The sequence below is a fragment of the Excalfactoria chinensis genome, chromosome 3 (assembly GCF_039878825.1).
Source record: "Excalfactoria chinensis isolate bCotChi1 chromosome 3, bCotChi1.hap2, whole genome shotgun sequence".
NCBI lineage: Eukaryota > Metazoa > Chordata > Aves > Galliformes > Phasianidae > Excalfactoria > Excalfactoria chinensis.
The window spans coordinates 101,257,587-101,274,362 of record NC_092827.1 but is presented as its reverse complement, the minus strand read 5'-3'; the positions used below and the strand labels follow the sequence as shown (position 1 = coordinate 101,274,362).

The 16,776-nt window shown below is 51.4% G+C and overlaps 2 protein-coding genes across 5 annotated transcripts in view; both read right to left on the bottom strand.

The window, feature by feature from the left end:
• Positions 1-1,613: 1,613 nt before the first annotated feature.
• The window catches only part of CFAP61 (cilia and flagella associated protein 61), an 86,792-nt gene continuing 71,629 nt past the window's right edge, over positions 1,614-16,776 (bottom strand). For all 4 annotated transcript variants that reach the window (XM_072331640.1, XM_072331641.1, XM_072331642.1 and 1 more), the window contains 6 exons: positions 16,261-16,588; positions 15,476-15,567; positions 13,598-13,803; positions 5,253-5,343; positions 4,271-4,391; positions 1,614-1,813 (listed from right to left, as the gene is read on the bottom strand). In XM_072331640.1, the coding sequence (XP_072187741.1) occupies positions 1,788-1,813; positions 4,271-4,391; positions 5,253-5,343; positions 13,598-13,803; positions 15,476-15,567; positions 16,261-16,588 (864 nt within the window). In that variant the 3' untranslated portion in view covers positions 1,614-1,787. The remainder of the gene's footprint in view (positions 1,814-4,270; positions 4,392-5,252; positions 5,344-13,597; positions 13,804-15,475; positions 15,568-16,260; positions 16,589-16,776) is intronic.
• INSM1 (INSM transcriptional repressor 1) lies at positions 1,691-3,470 on the bottom strand. The gene is given in 2 exon segments (XM_072331645.1): positions 1,691-3,418; positions 3,420-3,470. Coding segments are annotated over 2 exon segments (1,299 nt in total). The 3' UTR covers positions 1,691-2,170.

The window sequence follows — 16,776 nt, the reverse complement described above, 5'->3', positions numbered from 1 at the left end:
AATATCTGCGCAGCCCTGGAGCTGCTTTCCTCCTCGTTTACAATCAGCGACAGTTTCTCAGCAGCTCGATGTGTAGGAAAGGAGACCCGAAGGCGAAGTTCTGCGGGTTCTGGATGATTTTCTGGTTCCCACCTCCCCCCTTTCAGCAGCCCCCGCGCCCAGCGCTGCTCCCATTGAGCCCTCCCGGCCGGGCAGCCGATGGCTGCGGGAACTGATACCGGTCCCAGCACTGCTCAAAGAACCGCGCTGAGCTCAGCGGCACGGCAGAGGATCTCAGCTATTCCCCCATCAGCCGCCCGCGCTGACGGCACCGTGGGGAGAACTCGGCAGCGCATCGCCCACGTTCCGGCGATGGAGCCGCATTTCTCAGCACCCTGAAGGTTCCCGTAATTAACCTCCCCGCTTCTCTTCAGTTTGCAAACACTCCGTTTCAGACCATGTGTTCAGCTCTTTGTGCGCTCCGACGGGGGCCGGATCCAGCGCTCTCCGCACGACAGGCGAACAGATCGGGGCCGCGCACACAGCACAGCCTCCGTGTACCTGCGCTCCCGCCGCCTCACGAACGGGAAACTGCCTTTCAGGTGGGATCAGCATTTTCTGATGCGCCCAAACCTGTTCTCGCCGGCTGAGCTGGGAGCCCTCAGCAGATTGATTTGTTAGCTGACAGGAGGCTTTGTTTGCACAGCGCCGGCCGCTCCTGGCTGCCGGGTGGTGAGGAGATGGCACCGGGAAGGAAACACCTGGCGCTCCCGGGGGCTGCGGGGCCGCATCGCGCGGGGCTCCCGAGGGGCAAACCCCGGTTTGGGGAGGGGGAGGATCTGCGGCATGAACTTCCCCAAACCCTGAAGCTGCCCCTCTCCGTGCTGCTCCCCAAACTCCAGCCTCTGCCAGCACGTCCCCCTGCATCCAGCGCGCAGTGCGGCAGCTGAGCTTTACCCCGACGTATCCCTACCGACCACGGCAGTTGCTCCGATTTGCTCTCACTCCAATCAGGCGAGCAACATCTTTTCTTGGCCATTGGGAAGCCGGCAGCAGCACGAGGCAGCTGTTTTGGCTGGACGGTGCTGCAGGATGGTCTGCTGCCCCGAGACGGGAGGCCTTTGGGCCTCACTAACGGGCCTCGGTGCCCAGCGGGGCTTCGGGGCTTCCCCTCGAGGAGCTCCGGGATCGTGGCCGCGCAGGGGATGCAGCACGCGGCGGGCAACCCCATCCCATCGCCTGCATTTTGGGTGCTGCTGGGCCACGTTCTTCCTTTGCAGATCATCAGCTTCGCCCAGACCTGACGTCAGCCCCAGCAGGACCAGCTCAGTTTCCTAGGAAGCACAGCACGGAGCCGGGTGGCTTCAGTGCTTAACGGTACTTTTTGACCCGACCCTACAAAGAAACCCAAACCAAGCGAGCAACGACAGCAAAACTCTCTTCCTATTCATCCAGCACAGCTGCTGCACGCACACTCCGCTCTCCCCAAAGCTCAGTGTGGGCACCCCCTGCCCCACACAGGGACACAACGGCCACAAGTCAGCTGGGAGCCGAGCGGCCCCACGGCTCCTTGGCCCGCCCTCCACGGCTCCGTAAGGAAGGCAGCTGAGAGCGGCAGCGGGCGGGCGTGAATTGGAAAATACTTTTATTTGGAATAGTAAATAATTATACAGTGGAAAACAGCCCTATCGAAGCACTCTATAAATAGCTAAACAGGTACGAAAATAATGTGTGTAGAAAAAGGAGGTTTGCGTCTAGGAGTGAGAGCTGTCGGCGGCGCGGCGGGCGGGTTAAAAGGTCACGTGGTTTTATTTCCAGGTATAAAAGTTAAAACCTTTATAGAAAAAAAGAGAAGGGGGGGAAAATAAGATCACAGTGAGATGGTGGGACCGGGGGGGGGGGGGGATAAAAAAGCGCGTTAGAGCATCTGCGATCAAATAATATCCATCTTCATCATTGATATAAATAAATAAGGAATAAATAATAACGCGAGGACTCGACCCAACATATACAGACGGCGCGGGCACGGCACGAGTTAAGGCAGTTCTACGCGTCCCGGAGCGGAGCGAAGGCGCCGGCGCTGCGCCGACCGAGCGCTCTCCCTCCTCCGCTTCGTCCTCGAGCGGGGCGCATCCGAAGCGGCCGGGCGAGGGGCGGGGACGGCGGGGCGACGCGGGGCGCAGTCCGCGGCTCAGCAGTGCGGCCGCAGCGGCACCTGCAGCAGCACCACCTGCCTGTTCTCGGACGGGTGGCACTTGTTGATGTGCCGCGTGAGGCCGGGCGAGCTGTAGAAGGTGGCTGGGCAGTACTTGCAGGGGAAGAGCTGCGCGGCGTGCAGCAGCCGCAGGTGCCGCTCCTGGCTGCTCTTGCTGGGGAAGCTCTCCCCGCACACCGGGCACGGCCGGGGCTCGGCGGGCTCCGCCGCGGGTTCGGGCGCCGGGCCGGGCGCGGCGGGGTGGCCCAGCAGGTGCTTCCTTAGGTAGGCCTGCCGCCGGAACCGCCGGGCGCAGCGCGGGCACTCGAACAGCCCCTCCTCGGAGCCCGCCTCCGAAGCGCCGCCGGGGCTCGGCGTGTCCCGCTCCGCCGCCGCCGCCGCCGCCGTCGCCTCCTTGGGGGGCTCCGCCGGCTCGGGGCCGCTCTTGGCGGGGGGCCGCGGTTTGTGCCAGCGGCGGTGCGAGGCGAGGTTGGCGGGGCAGGAGAACACCTTGTCGCACTCGGGGCAGCGGTACTCCACGCGGACGATGCGCGAGCAGCGGTGCTGCGCCAGGGCGAAGGGATCCCCGTACTCCTCCTTGCAGAGCTGGCAGATGAACTCGCCCAGCGGCCGCGCGCAGCCCCCGCGCCGCGCCGGCGCCTCCACCGGGCCCTCCTTGATGCGCAGCCCCAGCACCGGGGACGTGGTCACCTCGTCCTCGAAGGTCAGCTTGCGGATCGCCTTCGCCTTCTTGCCGGCCGCGGCCTTCTGCCGGCCGGGCTCGGCGGGACGCTTGGCGGCCGGAGCGGAGGAGCCGCCGCCGCCTCCTCCTCCTCCTCCTCCGCCGCCGCCGTTGGGGTTGGGGGGCGGCCGGGCGGCCCAGAGCTTGAGCTCGGCGGGGGCGAGCAGCAGCGGGTCCATGCTGCTGGGCACGGCGGGCGCGGGGAACGACTCGGCCGAGACGGGCGAGCCCAGGCTGAAGCCGCGCTCCAGCAGCGCGTCGCGGCTGACGGGCCGCGTGGGGCTGCGCAGCGCCTGCACGGGGCCATCGGGCGTCCCGAAGGGCACGGGAGGAGGAGGCGGCGGCGGCGGGGGAGGAGGGGGCGGCGGCGGCGGAGCGGCGGGCGGAGGAGCGCGCACCCGGTAGGACACGGGCGTGGGCCGCCGGCTGCGCTTCACCAGGAAACCGCGGGGCATCTTCGGGCGGGCGGTCCGCGCCCGGCGGCGGTGAGCGGCGCTCCCTCCCTCCTTCCCTCCTCCTGCCCGCCGCCGCCGCCTTTAAGAGGGACGGGGCCATTGTTCGGCCCGGCGGCGGCGGGCGCGGCCAATCAGCGGCGGCGGCGGGCGGGGCGGCGGCACCTGAGCCCCGCGGCCGGCACACGCCCGGCCCGCCCCCGGCACGCGTGGCCCTTTGTGTGCGCGGGGGCCGCTCCGGGCGCCGGCCGCGCTCTTTCTTTCGCCGCTCGCCGCTCCGAAGGCGCCGTGCCGAGCCGAGCCGAGCCGAGCCGAGCCGAGCCGAGCCGTGCCCGCCGTGCCCGCGGGCGTCGCCGAGCGGGGTGGCCGGGCCGCCACCTGTTAGCGCCGCGCCCGCTCCCCGCCGCCGGGTGCCCGCCCCGCGCCCCTTTGTCCCCCCCCCCCGGCCCCGCAGGTGGCGGCGCGGCGGGGGGGGGCGACGAGCAGCCGGCGGGGACCCCCCGTCCCCTTCCCTCCTCTCTCCTCCCTCCCCCTCCCCGTCCCCCGAGGGAGGCACGCGGGCGGCACGCGCTCGGCCCCCCCCGAGCCCCCCGCGGCCGCCTTTGTGGCGGGCATTAGCATAAAGCTGCGCGGAGCCGGCACAAAGGGGCGGCGGGGGGATGAAGGGAGGGGGGGGGGAAGGAGGGGACAAAGAGAAGGGAGGGGGGTCGGGGGTCGGCAGCGCGGGGCGGGGCGGTCATTAGCATACAGCTGCGGGCACGCGCCGCCGCGCCCCCCCCCCCCACCCCCCACCCTCCCCCGTCGCGCCCCACGCGCGGAGCCCCGACCCACCCCCCCCAGCCCAGCCCCGGGTCGGGTCGGATCGGCCGCCAGGCGGAGCTCAGCGCCCCGCTCCACGCTCACCTGCCGGGCGGCCGCGGGCGTACATGGGCAGCTGCGCGCCGTGCCGCAGCAGGAAGCGCACGGCCGGGACCGCGAGCGGCGGCGGGACGGGGCTGTCCTCGGTCTGCCGCTCCGGGGGCACCTGCGGGGAAGCCACGTGTGGAAGGAAATCCCCCAGCCCTCCTCCCCCTTCCGCCCCGACTTCCCCAGGTGATTCCCGCTCGGAGGGCTCGGAGCGGCCCCGCTGCTAACAGGGAATCGGAGCGCCGGGGAGAAGCGGCGGTGCCGGAGCGGCGCCGTGCGGGGCAGCGCCGTACGCCGCTCGGCTGACGGGGGTGCCGAGAGCCGGTCCGGCGCCATCTGCGTGTTTGCACCGGGTGGGCCCGCGGCAGTAGCTCGGCTCAGCGCCGCCCCGGGCAGTGCGGATGGGTGGGCACCGTCCCTCCTATCACCCACAACCGGCAGTTCCGTGGGGCGTCCGTGACAGCCCGTGGTTCTCTGTGGTGTGCTTTGGGTTTGGGTTCGGGCTGTGGGACTGCAGGGCTCTGTGTGCGGTGTAAGGCTGCAGGCAGCATCAGTGAGCGTTTCGATTCCGCCCTTACTCAGGAAGTCCACTGACGGCTGAGGAAAATCTGTTGCTTTCACTCTTTCATGTACAAAAGCCGTTCGTTCCCTATGGGGAGGTGCTGAGAAACCTGCCGCTGGCGGGCAGGTATGGGTTGGCATTTAGTGTAATTCCGGCTGGGAAACGCCGGGATAGCGCTAAGTGAAGAAATGAGGTGGGGATTTCTGGCAGGCTGCATGGGAACACAGAGAGACTTGGTGGGAAGTTCTGCCGGCAAATCTAAAACACGGCAGAAGAAAGAGAGGGACCAGTAGGGTGTGGGGGCTGTGCAGGGAATAGGCCAGCAGGAGCATAAAGCTTTGGGAGAAAGATGGGGGAAGAGACTGAAGTGAACAACGTGGACAGGTGACGCCGCTAATAAAACGGCATTTCTCTCACCTGCTCTGACAGCTGGATGCGGCGCAGCTCCTTCTGGAGGTCGATGAAGCGGTCGTGATAGATGGCCATGGACCACGGCTCCCTCAAGTAGCTGGTTAAAAAAGAAGACATTTAGTTATCTCGTGAACCTCTCATTAACCGCTAATGAAGTATTTACCTGCTTTTTTCTGCCTTTCTAAATGACAGTTCTGGACCCATCAGGACCGTTTGTTCGTGAAATGCCTCTCGCAACAGCATGGTCAATCAATTCTTTTAATGGATGTTCCTGATGTACAGCCAGCTCCAGTAATTACATTTAAAGTGGCTTAATTCAGAGCTGTGGCAAGACCCAGTGAAGAATCCTGATTTTATCAGAATTTAAAAGCCCGAAGACCTGTAAAGAACGGTGTCTCCATTATCTGTCCTCATTTGAGACAAGCAGATTGCAGGATTAACTGAACTGCTGCATAAACAAATTAAATTTGTGTAGACAATGACACAAATGTTGTTCATCATTAAGGTTTCTGGATTAATAAAGGCCAGAAAAACAGGCCACCGCCGTGTTGCAATATGTTCCTTGCAGCAGTGTGCTGAGGCTCAGTGCTAGTTACTGATGCTGTTAGAAGCGCTGGGAGGATGGATGGGAGTTATGCTCAGGCTGAGCCCTGCTTCAGGTACTCAACCCAAACCTCTGGCTCAATGTTAACACAAGGAAGCAAAGCCAGAAGGATGCCTCACTGAGACGTCACGCTGCATTGTGTTTGTGTTGCTTATTGTGTTGCTGCTCCCATCACCGGCACAGCACAACCCAAAATAGTGTTGGCTTTTCTTTTGGTCCATCGGCATTCCCACCTTTGGAGCTCCTTCCCTTCACCCAAACAGATGTGACCATGCAAGGCCATTGATGGAAGTGCTTTGCCAAAACATTTCTCACTTCCTTTGCTGGCCCTGCGTTTTCTTCCCCCCGCCCCCCCATTCAAATCACCTCTCTAAAGGAACACGTGGTGCTTTGGAGGAAGCAGATCTGCATATGGCTGTTCACGTTTGTAATAATGGGAAAAGCCCATCCGAAGCCAAACCAACAAGTCGACTCCGGGAGGCTCGCACTGAGTTTTATTGCAACTTCAGCAGCAGTCCCTCAGGGCAAACCGGAGAAAGCTTGCAAGTATAATGCTCTTCGGTATACAAGCTGGAGCTGGCATGCTACCAACAGAGGCTCAAAGGCTCCTCGGCTATCATGAGAACGGCATCTGCCACATGTGTTTGCACCATTTAGTCTTTCATAACTTGCCAGAGTGATCAGGCTAAATATGTACAAGATGACAATGTTTGCCAGGAGCATAACGGGTTTTCAGACTCCTGGTCACTTCCTAACGGGGATCCCCTGCTGGCAGACTTTTGTATCGGCGGAGGAGATTGGGGGGAAGGAATTTGTAAGGAGATGGGATGAAATGGTCTCCTTTTGAAGACAATAAGTGACATCCTTTTTGTTGCTAGGAAGCTCTTCTTGCCTTTCACTGACAATCAGCGTTTAAAGTCTGTTCTGCCTCATCTGTGATGTATAGCCTATATGAGATGAAAGGGAAGGAGAAAAATATTTAGTGGCATCCTTTACAAAAGACAGGGGATCTTCCTCTCGCGAAGAGATAGAGCAGAACAAAAACTGGATCAAGTTGGCCATTGCTAGCAAGCAGAAATGGGGTATGCGTGGAAATGCTTTCAGTCTGAAAGCTCCATTCTCCGTATCATTTGCAGCTGCACACCTTTTGTCTCCCGAGGTTCATTCTGAAGCTGCCACGCTCTGGTGATGGGGGGAAGCAGCCCCAGCCTTCGGCCGTGCTCCCATCCTCAGGCAGGTGCAGCAGTAGAAGAGCAGGGGATTCCAATGCCAGAGAGTGTGGAGAGGAAACTACTGAGATGGGCTGGGATGGCCCAAAGAGCACACTGGGAGAAATGTCCCATTTTGCCAAGGAAAGAGAAGATGCATCAATTCAGGGCTGGAAATCGGTGACGTTTCCTCATTTTATTAACCTGCAGCTGCTGCTGAGTAGCTGATTCTCACCAAACCGCTCTTCACACTTTCCAAGTTCCGTGCTTTTAAAAACGGACATAAAACCAGCACATCCTGCCCTGAGAGAAAGTTATTGCTGACCCCGAGAAAGGGTTTATTGCATTTCTGCACATAGGACTGTCCCACGTGTAATGCACTATGAAAAACAATTAAAAGGAAATTAAAGCTGACTCACATCAACAAATAGGCTGCGTAGAATGGCGCGATTGCTTCTCTCTAATTACTTGTTTATGACTCCAGAGTTCAGTCATTCATAATGGCTTGTGTAATTATTAATATGAATCAGCAATGTCGGACCACGACTCGGTACGGTAGAATTCAGCTGACCAGCCTTTGCTTACTGGTTTGGATGTGGGGTTTCTTGTTGGCAAGTCAGCTGCACCTCAGAGACTCTCTGAATGCATAAAAAGGAAAGTCACCTAAAGGGTTCTACCATTTATACCGATTTGCTATCAAAGCACAGCTTTACGAGGGTACCTCGGGGTCAGCATTTAATTCCAATATGAAAAAGAGCTGTTAGTGCTTTGATATCCCCTTCACGTGTTCCTTTCTCCTTACGCTGTCCCTCTTTTCATCAAAAGCACACGTTTTTCCCTCTAATTAGGCTGCCAAGTGTACTGAGCAGCATTAGCCCCTCTCAGCCCTGCTCGCTACCTGCCACATTTTCTCTCTGCTTTTTTTCATCCCCACAGAAAATAAGAAGTCTCACTGTCTGCAGGATGAACAAAAGCCTAAGGTGGACTCCCTTCAATGTGATCACAGTGTGCTAATGGTATGGGATGTGGCCAACCCCAGACAGCACTGTGCTGTAGCATTTCTCTTAGTGAACAATCACTCTTCATTTCTGAAAGCCCTTTTTAAAGCCAGCCTATGCATGGAGCCCGTATTTCAGGCTTAATCGCTGATTATTCCAGGCTGCAATAAACACAGATCCTCACCTCGTCCTTCCAAAAATAATACTGCACACATCAAGTCTTCTTTTTCCTATTTCTTCAGTTACGTTGTGAGGTTTATTAGAGTTGAGTCATTAAACACTGCGGTGTGGTTGCTTCTGCTGAAGCTCTCATTAAGCGGCAGTGATTAGTAAATCACTTTTAGCCTCATGTAAACAGGACTATGATGTGTGAACTGAACTTAAGCAGAAAAAGCCAAGTGTCCCCACTTGGCTTGAGATGAGACACTGAGGGACGTGGTCAGTGGGCATGCTGGGGATGGGATGGTGGTTGGACTGGACGATCCTAGTGGTCTTTTCCACCTTAATGCTTCTATGATTCTGTACATTAGCAAACATTTCAGACCAGCAGGAGTGGAAGGACACCCTCACTAGACATGTTTCAGGCTTTTTTTTCCCCACTCTCACTTGGACCACCCCTCGCGTGGTCCCATACACACGACACCAGAGTGCTGCTGGGGTTCATCTGAAAGACACTCAGCCCGCATATGCTGAGATGGCTCTGGGATGCAAATAAAAGCAGAATGAGTGCAGATGGCTAAAACACATTCCTGGCAAGAACTAAATATAAATGCAATATAAATAGAGCTCTTCGTACCCCGTGTTTTGTGTTACTCAAAGTGCTTCACCACATCACGCATTAGCCTATCACCATGCTTTACAATCTGCTGAATACCAGAAGTGCTTAATATACAGCAGTTTACTAACTTCAGCATTACACATAGAGTAAATATGGTGAATAGAATCATCACAGAATGATTGGGTTGGAAGGGACCTCAAATCCCACCCAGTTCCAACCCCTGCTGTGGGCTGGTTGCCCCCCACCAACTCAGCCTGACCAGAGTCCCATCAACCTGGCCTTGAGTAGCTCCAAGGAAAAACTTCTGAAAAAGGATGGCAAAGCTACACAGCACTTCAGAGGGTGCCTTTTAGAAACCGATCAGCTTAATCGTGCTGCCTCTACCAGGATTATTTATCACTGCCAGCCCAAACACACGCTGTTTCCTTCAGCACTGCAGCCTTTGGTGCACTCACTGGCATGCAGTAGTGGTGCTCCTTTCCACAGCAGCACAGTCCCTTCCTTGTTAACTAGCGTTTTCTGCAGGTCATAGCTAAAAACAAGTTCATTAATATTGTATTACAAATTTGGCTTTCATTAATGCCAAATGAAGCCTATACGAAGCACTTCCATCTCATGCTAAAGGCACCGTGCCAGTCAGCATCCATTTGGTTGCCAAGAATCAGGAGCCCCCTCCAATGATCTGTTTTGTACTCCAGATGCAGTAGAGGGATATTCCACCGCTCTGCAGACACGTTCCATAACTCAGCAACAGGAGAATACAAAAGGGTCCAACTGGCTGGTTGCATTCCCACTTTGGGAAGCAGTATGGAGCACTGGTGACCAAAACCAAACGCACGTTTGAAATTAAAGAATAGTTAGGAAGTTTCTCCACACCTCCTTAAAGATAAAAGTCTGCTGCTGTGGTAGTGGGAAGGATTGGAAGGCTTTCAGTGAGCGTGGTACAGGGAACACTGGTATTAAACATACTGGAATTTACTGTTCTTTTCCCTTCAAGAAAAATCTTCCCTATCAGGAAAGAGCTTCTCTCTCAGGTGCTTAAATTCCATTTGAGCCTTTTCAAGATGAAATCTTATAGGAAATCAATAAAAACTGCAGAAACTCCTTCCTGAAGTGGATTCCAAATCTAGGGAGTAATGCTGTTCAACAGTCAAGGACATAAGAGGTTCGTACACAGAACTCTCAGCTTTAGAATACTGACTGCATCTTCGGTTCTTACGGCTGTGCCTGCCCTGATAAGGGCATCTTAGCACTTCTCTGCTCAGGAACGCTGGGCTGCAGCCTTCTGATAGTGCACGGACACTACTCTTGCTGCCCCAGGCCCTGACTACTTGCCCAGCAGACCTTGGCACCCCATAAAGCAGACAGGGGGCTGAAGTTGTGGATGCCGTCAGTAGAGCCAGCTGTCTGACTGGTTGTGATCATCTTCTGGCTTAATGGCCTATTTCCTCAACTGCTGTTTGCACAGCTACAAACAAGAACACTGGTTCTTAATCTCGTGTTTAGCTAAGGAACAGTTTGGGCTGCTCAGATACTACTCTACATGAAGCTACCTAACACGTGGTAGAATCAGGCTGTAGGAGCTACAGGCAATAGCAAAGCTACTGGTAGCACATTTCTTAGCCAAGTGACTATGGAACTACAGTCAGATGATTTTATGCTGTTTTTCCACGTATTTCTTGTTAGGTTCATAAATTCACAACTTTAAGTCTTTAAGTGTGGCACTCTGTGAACCCATACAAGCAATACTGGGGTGACTGTGGGTAGCAATGGCCTTACAGATTAGTGAGTCTGGGGCAGCGCCGCTGTGGGACCCTCCAGCAGGGGGAATGGAGAAGTGATTTCTATTGTTTGTGGGGTTGTGGGGCAAATTCTGCAGCTTTTAAAGGTGTTAAACTCCTACTGAAATCAATGGAACTTTTCTCTCAATGCAAGGAAATATTATTTCTCTCATTATTAGCATTAGCGGCAGTTTAAGGCACGCATCCGGAAGGGGTTACTCCTTGAAGTCAGATGAATCTTGAGGGCCTGTTGTTAATGCTAATTTGAGAATGGCAACTGGCCCATTATAGTCAGGAAATCCGGTATCATGGGGTTAACCTTCAGCCTTTATACCGAACAGAAATCAGCGAGGAAATTCATCGCTAGTCGCAGTTTCTAATTACTTAAAAGACAATTTGCATGCTACACAGAAATAAATTGGCTCCCAGGTGACAGCTGTTGCACAGTTTCTTTCCCAAAATACAGGCACGGAGATGGGAGGAGGGAATGAACATTTCAACCTAGCAAGTTCATAAGCTTAAGTAACAAAGTGCAACATCTTCAGTCTACTTTTTCTTTCTTGGCTAATGGCACTTGGTATCTTGGTAGAAAATGCTGCGAGTGCAGGTGTAACATGTACTAAGATGTAGTTGGTTCTTTTTCTCCTCAAAGAGAGAAATTCAGCCTTCGCATCACGGTTGCAGTCACAGACCATGGGAATGCTTTCTCTTCTTTTTGTTGCATGCAGAGAAATCAGTGAATGCATTTTACTGTTCCATCCCAAAGGAAGACCAGGCACCCCTTTCCAAAAAGCATCAAGGCCATCTCCATCTCACAAGAGAATCCCAAACACTTTTCAGTGTCACAGTTTTCTATTGGACACTATTCCAACTTCTACAGTTCACATTCTATAGTTTTGCGTACTGTCCATATATATGTATGATATACTGTACAGGATATAGTACTGTATTACAGAGGATCCTCACTTTGCCCAGCTCCTAATTGCTTTATTGCCCTCATGAAGAACTAAGCTGTTCATTCAGAAAGCTTATGTCTCATTTGTTCAAAATCAAAACTGACTCAGAGCAGCGGGGATGTGGCACTGAGGGACGTGGTCCAGTGGGCAATATTGGTGGTAGGTGGACAGTTGGGCTGGATGATCTTAGTGGTCTTTTTGAGTGTTAATGATTCTGTGATTCTAAATCTCTGACAACATTTGTGGTTCATTTTAAGTATTAGTTCACAGGTGTGCTTGCATATCGTAATGCTGTGAGGAAGACTGATACCTTGCCACAACCTGAATATTGAGTTTCTTCCAGTGCTCAAAACATATTAGCTGATCAGCACCAGCTGTGACAAGGAAATTATCTGCCATCTTAGCCCATATGTCATAGAACTGTGTCAGTCACCTCCCTTCAATTTCTATTTAACACCTACTGACAGCAATACTGTTTATGAGAACTTTACGTTTGCTGTGTGCCGTTCCTCTCTTGTAAAACAAAATCAACATTTTCTGTATATCGGTGTGCCTCTCACAGAGGCATATTGGATTTCCTGAAGTGAAATCTGTAAAGAAGCATTTCTGTCCAAGAAAATTTTAAACTGCATGGTTAAGTGTGCGTTCATCCCACCTTCCTATACAGGACGAGGAATAAAAAGAAATGAGGACATCGGAAACATTTACACTGAAGAGAAATGGCAGGGATGGGGCTGTAAAACATCAGCTCACACAGCCCTGGTGACGTACCATGTCCTTTTCAGGGGAGCTCGCCCTTTGAGCCGACAGCTGATACCACTGTTCTCAAAACACAGCATACAAACCAATCCTTTGTCATTAAGTGAAAGGCTTGATAGGATTCCCTCCCTCCCCCTGTTTCAGCAGACATTCTCATTTCTCTGTCCTCAGCCACATACAATGCCTTATCCATATTCTGGCTGAGCTTTTTGACACTGAACCAGCAGAAGGGCAAAACCTAGAGAAAGAAGCAAGGGAATTTTGAGGCTCCTAAACTTACTGTCTCAAGGTACTGGCTTCTTCATTCCTACAGAGGCATGTAACTATCAGCATGATCAGTGCAACTTAAACCTTCTGAGGAGTTTGATTTCCATCGACAAATTTCCACACTTTTTGGATTAGCAGACTGCTGTGATCATGCATTTTTCTTTTCTTGGACCACAACACATCCCTTACATCATAACTAAACATTGTCTAAATAATATTGTTCAATCTGAAAACTGCAGAGCCTTTCTTCAAATCAGCTATAACCAAATAGAGCCCAGGGAGTTTTAAGGCGGGTTTTGATCACTTTTGTATCATGATGAAGATTTCCTGTTTGGTTTTCTCTCTCTAAAGCAGTTTGTAGAACGCAGTGCTTCACTTTTCTATCTGATAATTCACGCTCCCAAGTCAACACTTGTGAGGGATTTTCTTTTTCAAATGAAAACCAGAGTTCTCTACCACCTACTTCCATTACACGCTCGGAGAATTCTATCACATGAATGAAACTCAGAAGGTTTTTCTTGCCAAACCTGAATCCAGAAGCACTGATTTTATCTAAGGCGCAAGGAATAAACCAAGTTTGAGTTTTCAGGCCACGTGCCTTTTAAGGTATGAAATTCTGCAGAAGTAGCAGAAGATTAAAGTTAAGAGGCAAGCTAAAGAATTGTGACTGACATCATATGTGATTTAGAACCTCCCTGGAAACCTTTGGCTTAAAAATCTGATGTAGAGTCATTAACACTCTGACTTTGGAAAGTGACTTCTGAATACGAGTTCTTAGTCAATTAATCAATTCAAACTCAGCTCAACGAGTTAATCCTGCTAAGCAAAAGTTACAGTGAGACTGAAATGTGCTTTCAGATGAAGGCTACTCAAGCAAACCACTGCTCATTCTCTAGATAAATCTCAGAGACACGGTTCTTTCTAGGAAGGTCTTCAGGACTTGCATCAACACTGATGATTTGATCCAGAAATTTTATGCACAATGCTCAACCTGTCTTACCTGTAAAGGTCTGTAATCTGCCCTTCGTTCCAGCGATAAAAAAGATCATTAAGAAGACGCTCGTGCTGTCCATACAAGCAAATGTAGTTGGAAGCAGGAAAGGGCTCCTTTGAAAAGCAGGTGATGCTGTCCACCATGCTGTATTTGTTGATGTGCATTCTGAAATAATTCCCATCTCTCGCTTTTCCAGTTACAATCTCTGTTCCCTGGAGCAGGAAATAAAAGGAAAGCTGGAGTGATGGAGTTAACACTTCACGTGGCACACGGCCATCACCAGCCAGGGCTTGCTGTTATTTGCCATTTCTCAAAACCCACAAACCTTTTAAACCAAGAATATCCATTCCTTGTAAAGCAGTTTATACAACAATGTGCCATCACATACCAATCAAACATTTTGGGCTTTGTAGAGAAGTGTTTGAGTAGTCCAAGGTGTGATGCACTGGAACAGTCCGCCAGCAACAAAATTACTACTGAGACAGACTGTTCAGATTTAAAACAGAACTTATCAATGGCCATCCACTGTATTGCATGCAGCTGCAGGAGGCAGGGCTCCATCTCTTCAGCTGTTTCCTTCAGGCCTATGCTGTACACTTTCTGCTTCTGTTTGGAGTTGTTTTCAGTGACTCCCTCTTGCTAAGTTAGAGGGCTGCTGACTGATGCTAACACTATCACTATAATAGTGGCATCGAGTGACAGTTTATGGGCATAATAATCTCCTGTTCATAAAAATTATGTATCTCTTGAGAAAGCCAAATATCTGAAAGGATGGAAATGAGCATCTAAGAGGTTCCAGCTTTTGTGCTGTTCAACAGCTGTTGACCTGATTTATATGATACGCCCTGACTTAGCAGACTCTGGATTTGTTCTTATGCAAATATCACCACTATGTTGATACATGTTAACTATATACTAAGAACTTCAGAAGCAATGTATTCCATCAGGAGAAATCAAGAGAAAAAAAAAGCCATCCTGTTGTTGATGCCCCATCCCTGGAGGTATTCAAGGCCAGGCTGGATGTGGCTCTGGTCAGCCTGGCCTGGTGGTTGGCGACCCTGCACATAGCAGGGGGTTGGAACCAGGTGAGCATTGCAGTCCTTTTCAACCCAGGCCATTCTATGGTTCTATGATTCTATGAAAAAGGCAGCACTGAAGAAAAACAAACATTCATAGTATCACAGTATCGTGCGAGTTGGAAAGGACCTTAGAGATCATCGAGTCCAACTCCCGGGTTTCGAGCCCTCTGTGCAGCGAAACGGCACTTCTACCCCCTGCACCACAGGGGGGCTTCGAACCCGGGCCCTTCGGTGCCACAAGCAGCACTTTATACCACTGCGCCACCAGGGGCACAACATTGTAGCACCCCAACAGTGTGCTGAGAGAAATGGGTCTGGAGCCAGATGGGCTCCATACTGAGCCACTGATTCTTACAAAGGTGTCAAGGAGTTGAGCTGCAGGGTCACATCAGGGAGCTGTCTGAATCTGAACTGCTCCAAATAGTAAGAAGGAGCTCAGAGTATTAAGGCTCAGTGACTATTTCTGCCTTCAAGGACCAATGAGCCCTTAGGTTTTGGTTGACTGTAAAGCAAAAGAAGTAGCAACTGCAGCAAAATTGACCAGACATTCATACTCTAAAACATTTACACTGATATAAATGCCATTTACACTGAAATAAATCAATAATGAAATTAAATAATCACAGATCATGGTTTGTTACATTATAGACTTTATTGATGACTCCCAGCTCCAGCAGGTCTCTACTTAAACCCATCCTTACTCCATTTATGTATTTGTGATATACATGGTACCTTACGCACGTTCCCGAATAGGAGCAGAAGTGAAAGAAAAAAAAAGAAGGGGAAGGTCAATAACATAACTTACATGATCAGACAGAGCAAGCAGTAAGTCCAAGCGGATGGGCACTTCTGGTTTGGAGATGTGCAAGTAATTATAGCCTCTGGGAAGAACACCTCCTGCCATAAATGAAAAGATGAGGTTTACTCAGTTGTAAACAAAACCAAAGTTATTTCTCACTCTCTGTCTCCTTTATGTATATTTTAACCAAGTAGCTAGAGAGGAAAAATCATCTGGTTTTGTGGCTTCGCGTTCTGTAGTGCTGTTACACATAATGGTGCAGCCACACCTTGAAAAGTTCTGATCATGACTGCAATATAAATGAAAGCATAATGTGTATTTTTAGAAAAAAAAATCTTCAGCATAAGTTTTTTGTTCTTTTTTTTTTCCTCCTCAGCTGCTAGACAAGACTATGGAGCTAAAGACAGATGAAGAATGGTGAGTATCAGGGTGCATTGAATATTTAATATACAATTATTGTAAATAATTCATCCCACCTGAGATACCTCTCAGTAGACAGCATCAGTTGTTTTTTGGGAGGATGCTGATGTTCCCTTCTCTTGAAAACAGAAGAAGTCTAGCATAGATTAGGCAAAGCTTTAAAATGTCTTGAGCTAGGCAATGACAAGGAGAAATGGATCCTTCCATGAATGCAGGTGGAATTACTCCCTGATCTCACCTCTCCACCAACTATACAGGGAGCTTCACTGCCATTAGGCGGCTACTGAAGTGAAATGGACCTATCTGCAGTACATAACAGCAAAAAGACCAGTGAGGGCATGGAAGTATGACTGAACTCCATTTTCACGTACCTTGAACTTTACACCCCTTATACATGGGGATGAGGCTATCCGTGCCTTCTGGTGGCTTCGGAAGGGGCTGAGGGGTTGGATCAAAGAGTCTCAGCATAGATGCTGCAAGTTCAAAGCCGATCTCCTTTGAATTGAAGTTGCTGTGTGTCCATTCATCTGCATAATATCTCCTGGAGTACTTTGTTAAAGGACCTGCAGCCCTGATACTGACATCATTAGTGCAGAATTCAGTATCAATCACAAGCTTTCCATCAAAAACAAGGCAAGCATCATTAATTGCCTTAAAGGTTTCATAATCCACCCTCTTGCAGGCAAAGCTGAAAAATGCCTAAGAAGAAATACAAGCAAGCACAGGTTACTAAGCGTTCGTTACCGACTAATTTCATAAGTAAAAACCTATGCTTCATTCTGAATGTTATTTTAGAAAATGAGCATGAAATACAGTTTGATTTTATATAGACAGATAAACCCTTCTGATCCAATATTTATAGCTACTAGAATGGAAGCTATAAATAT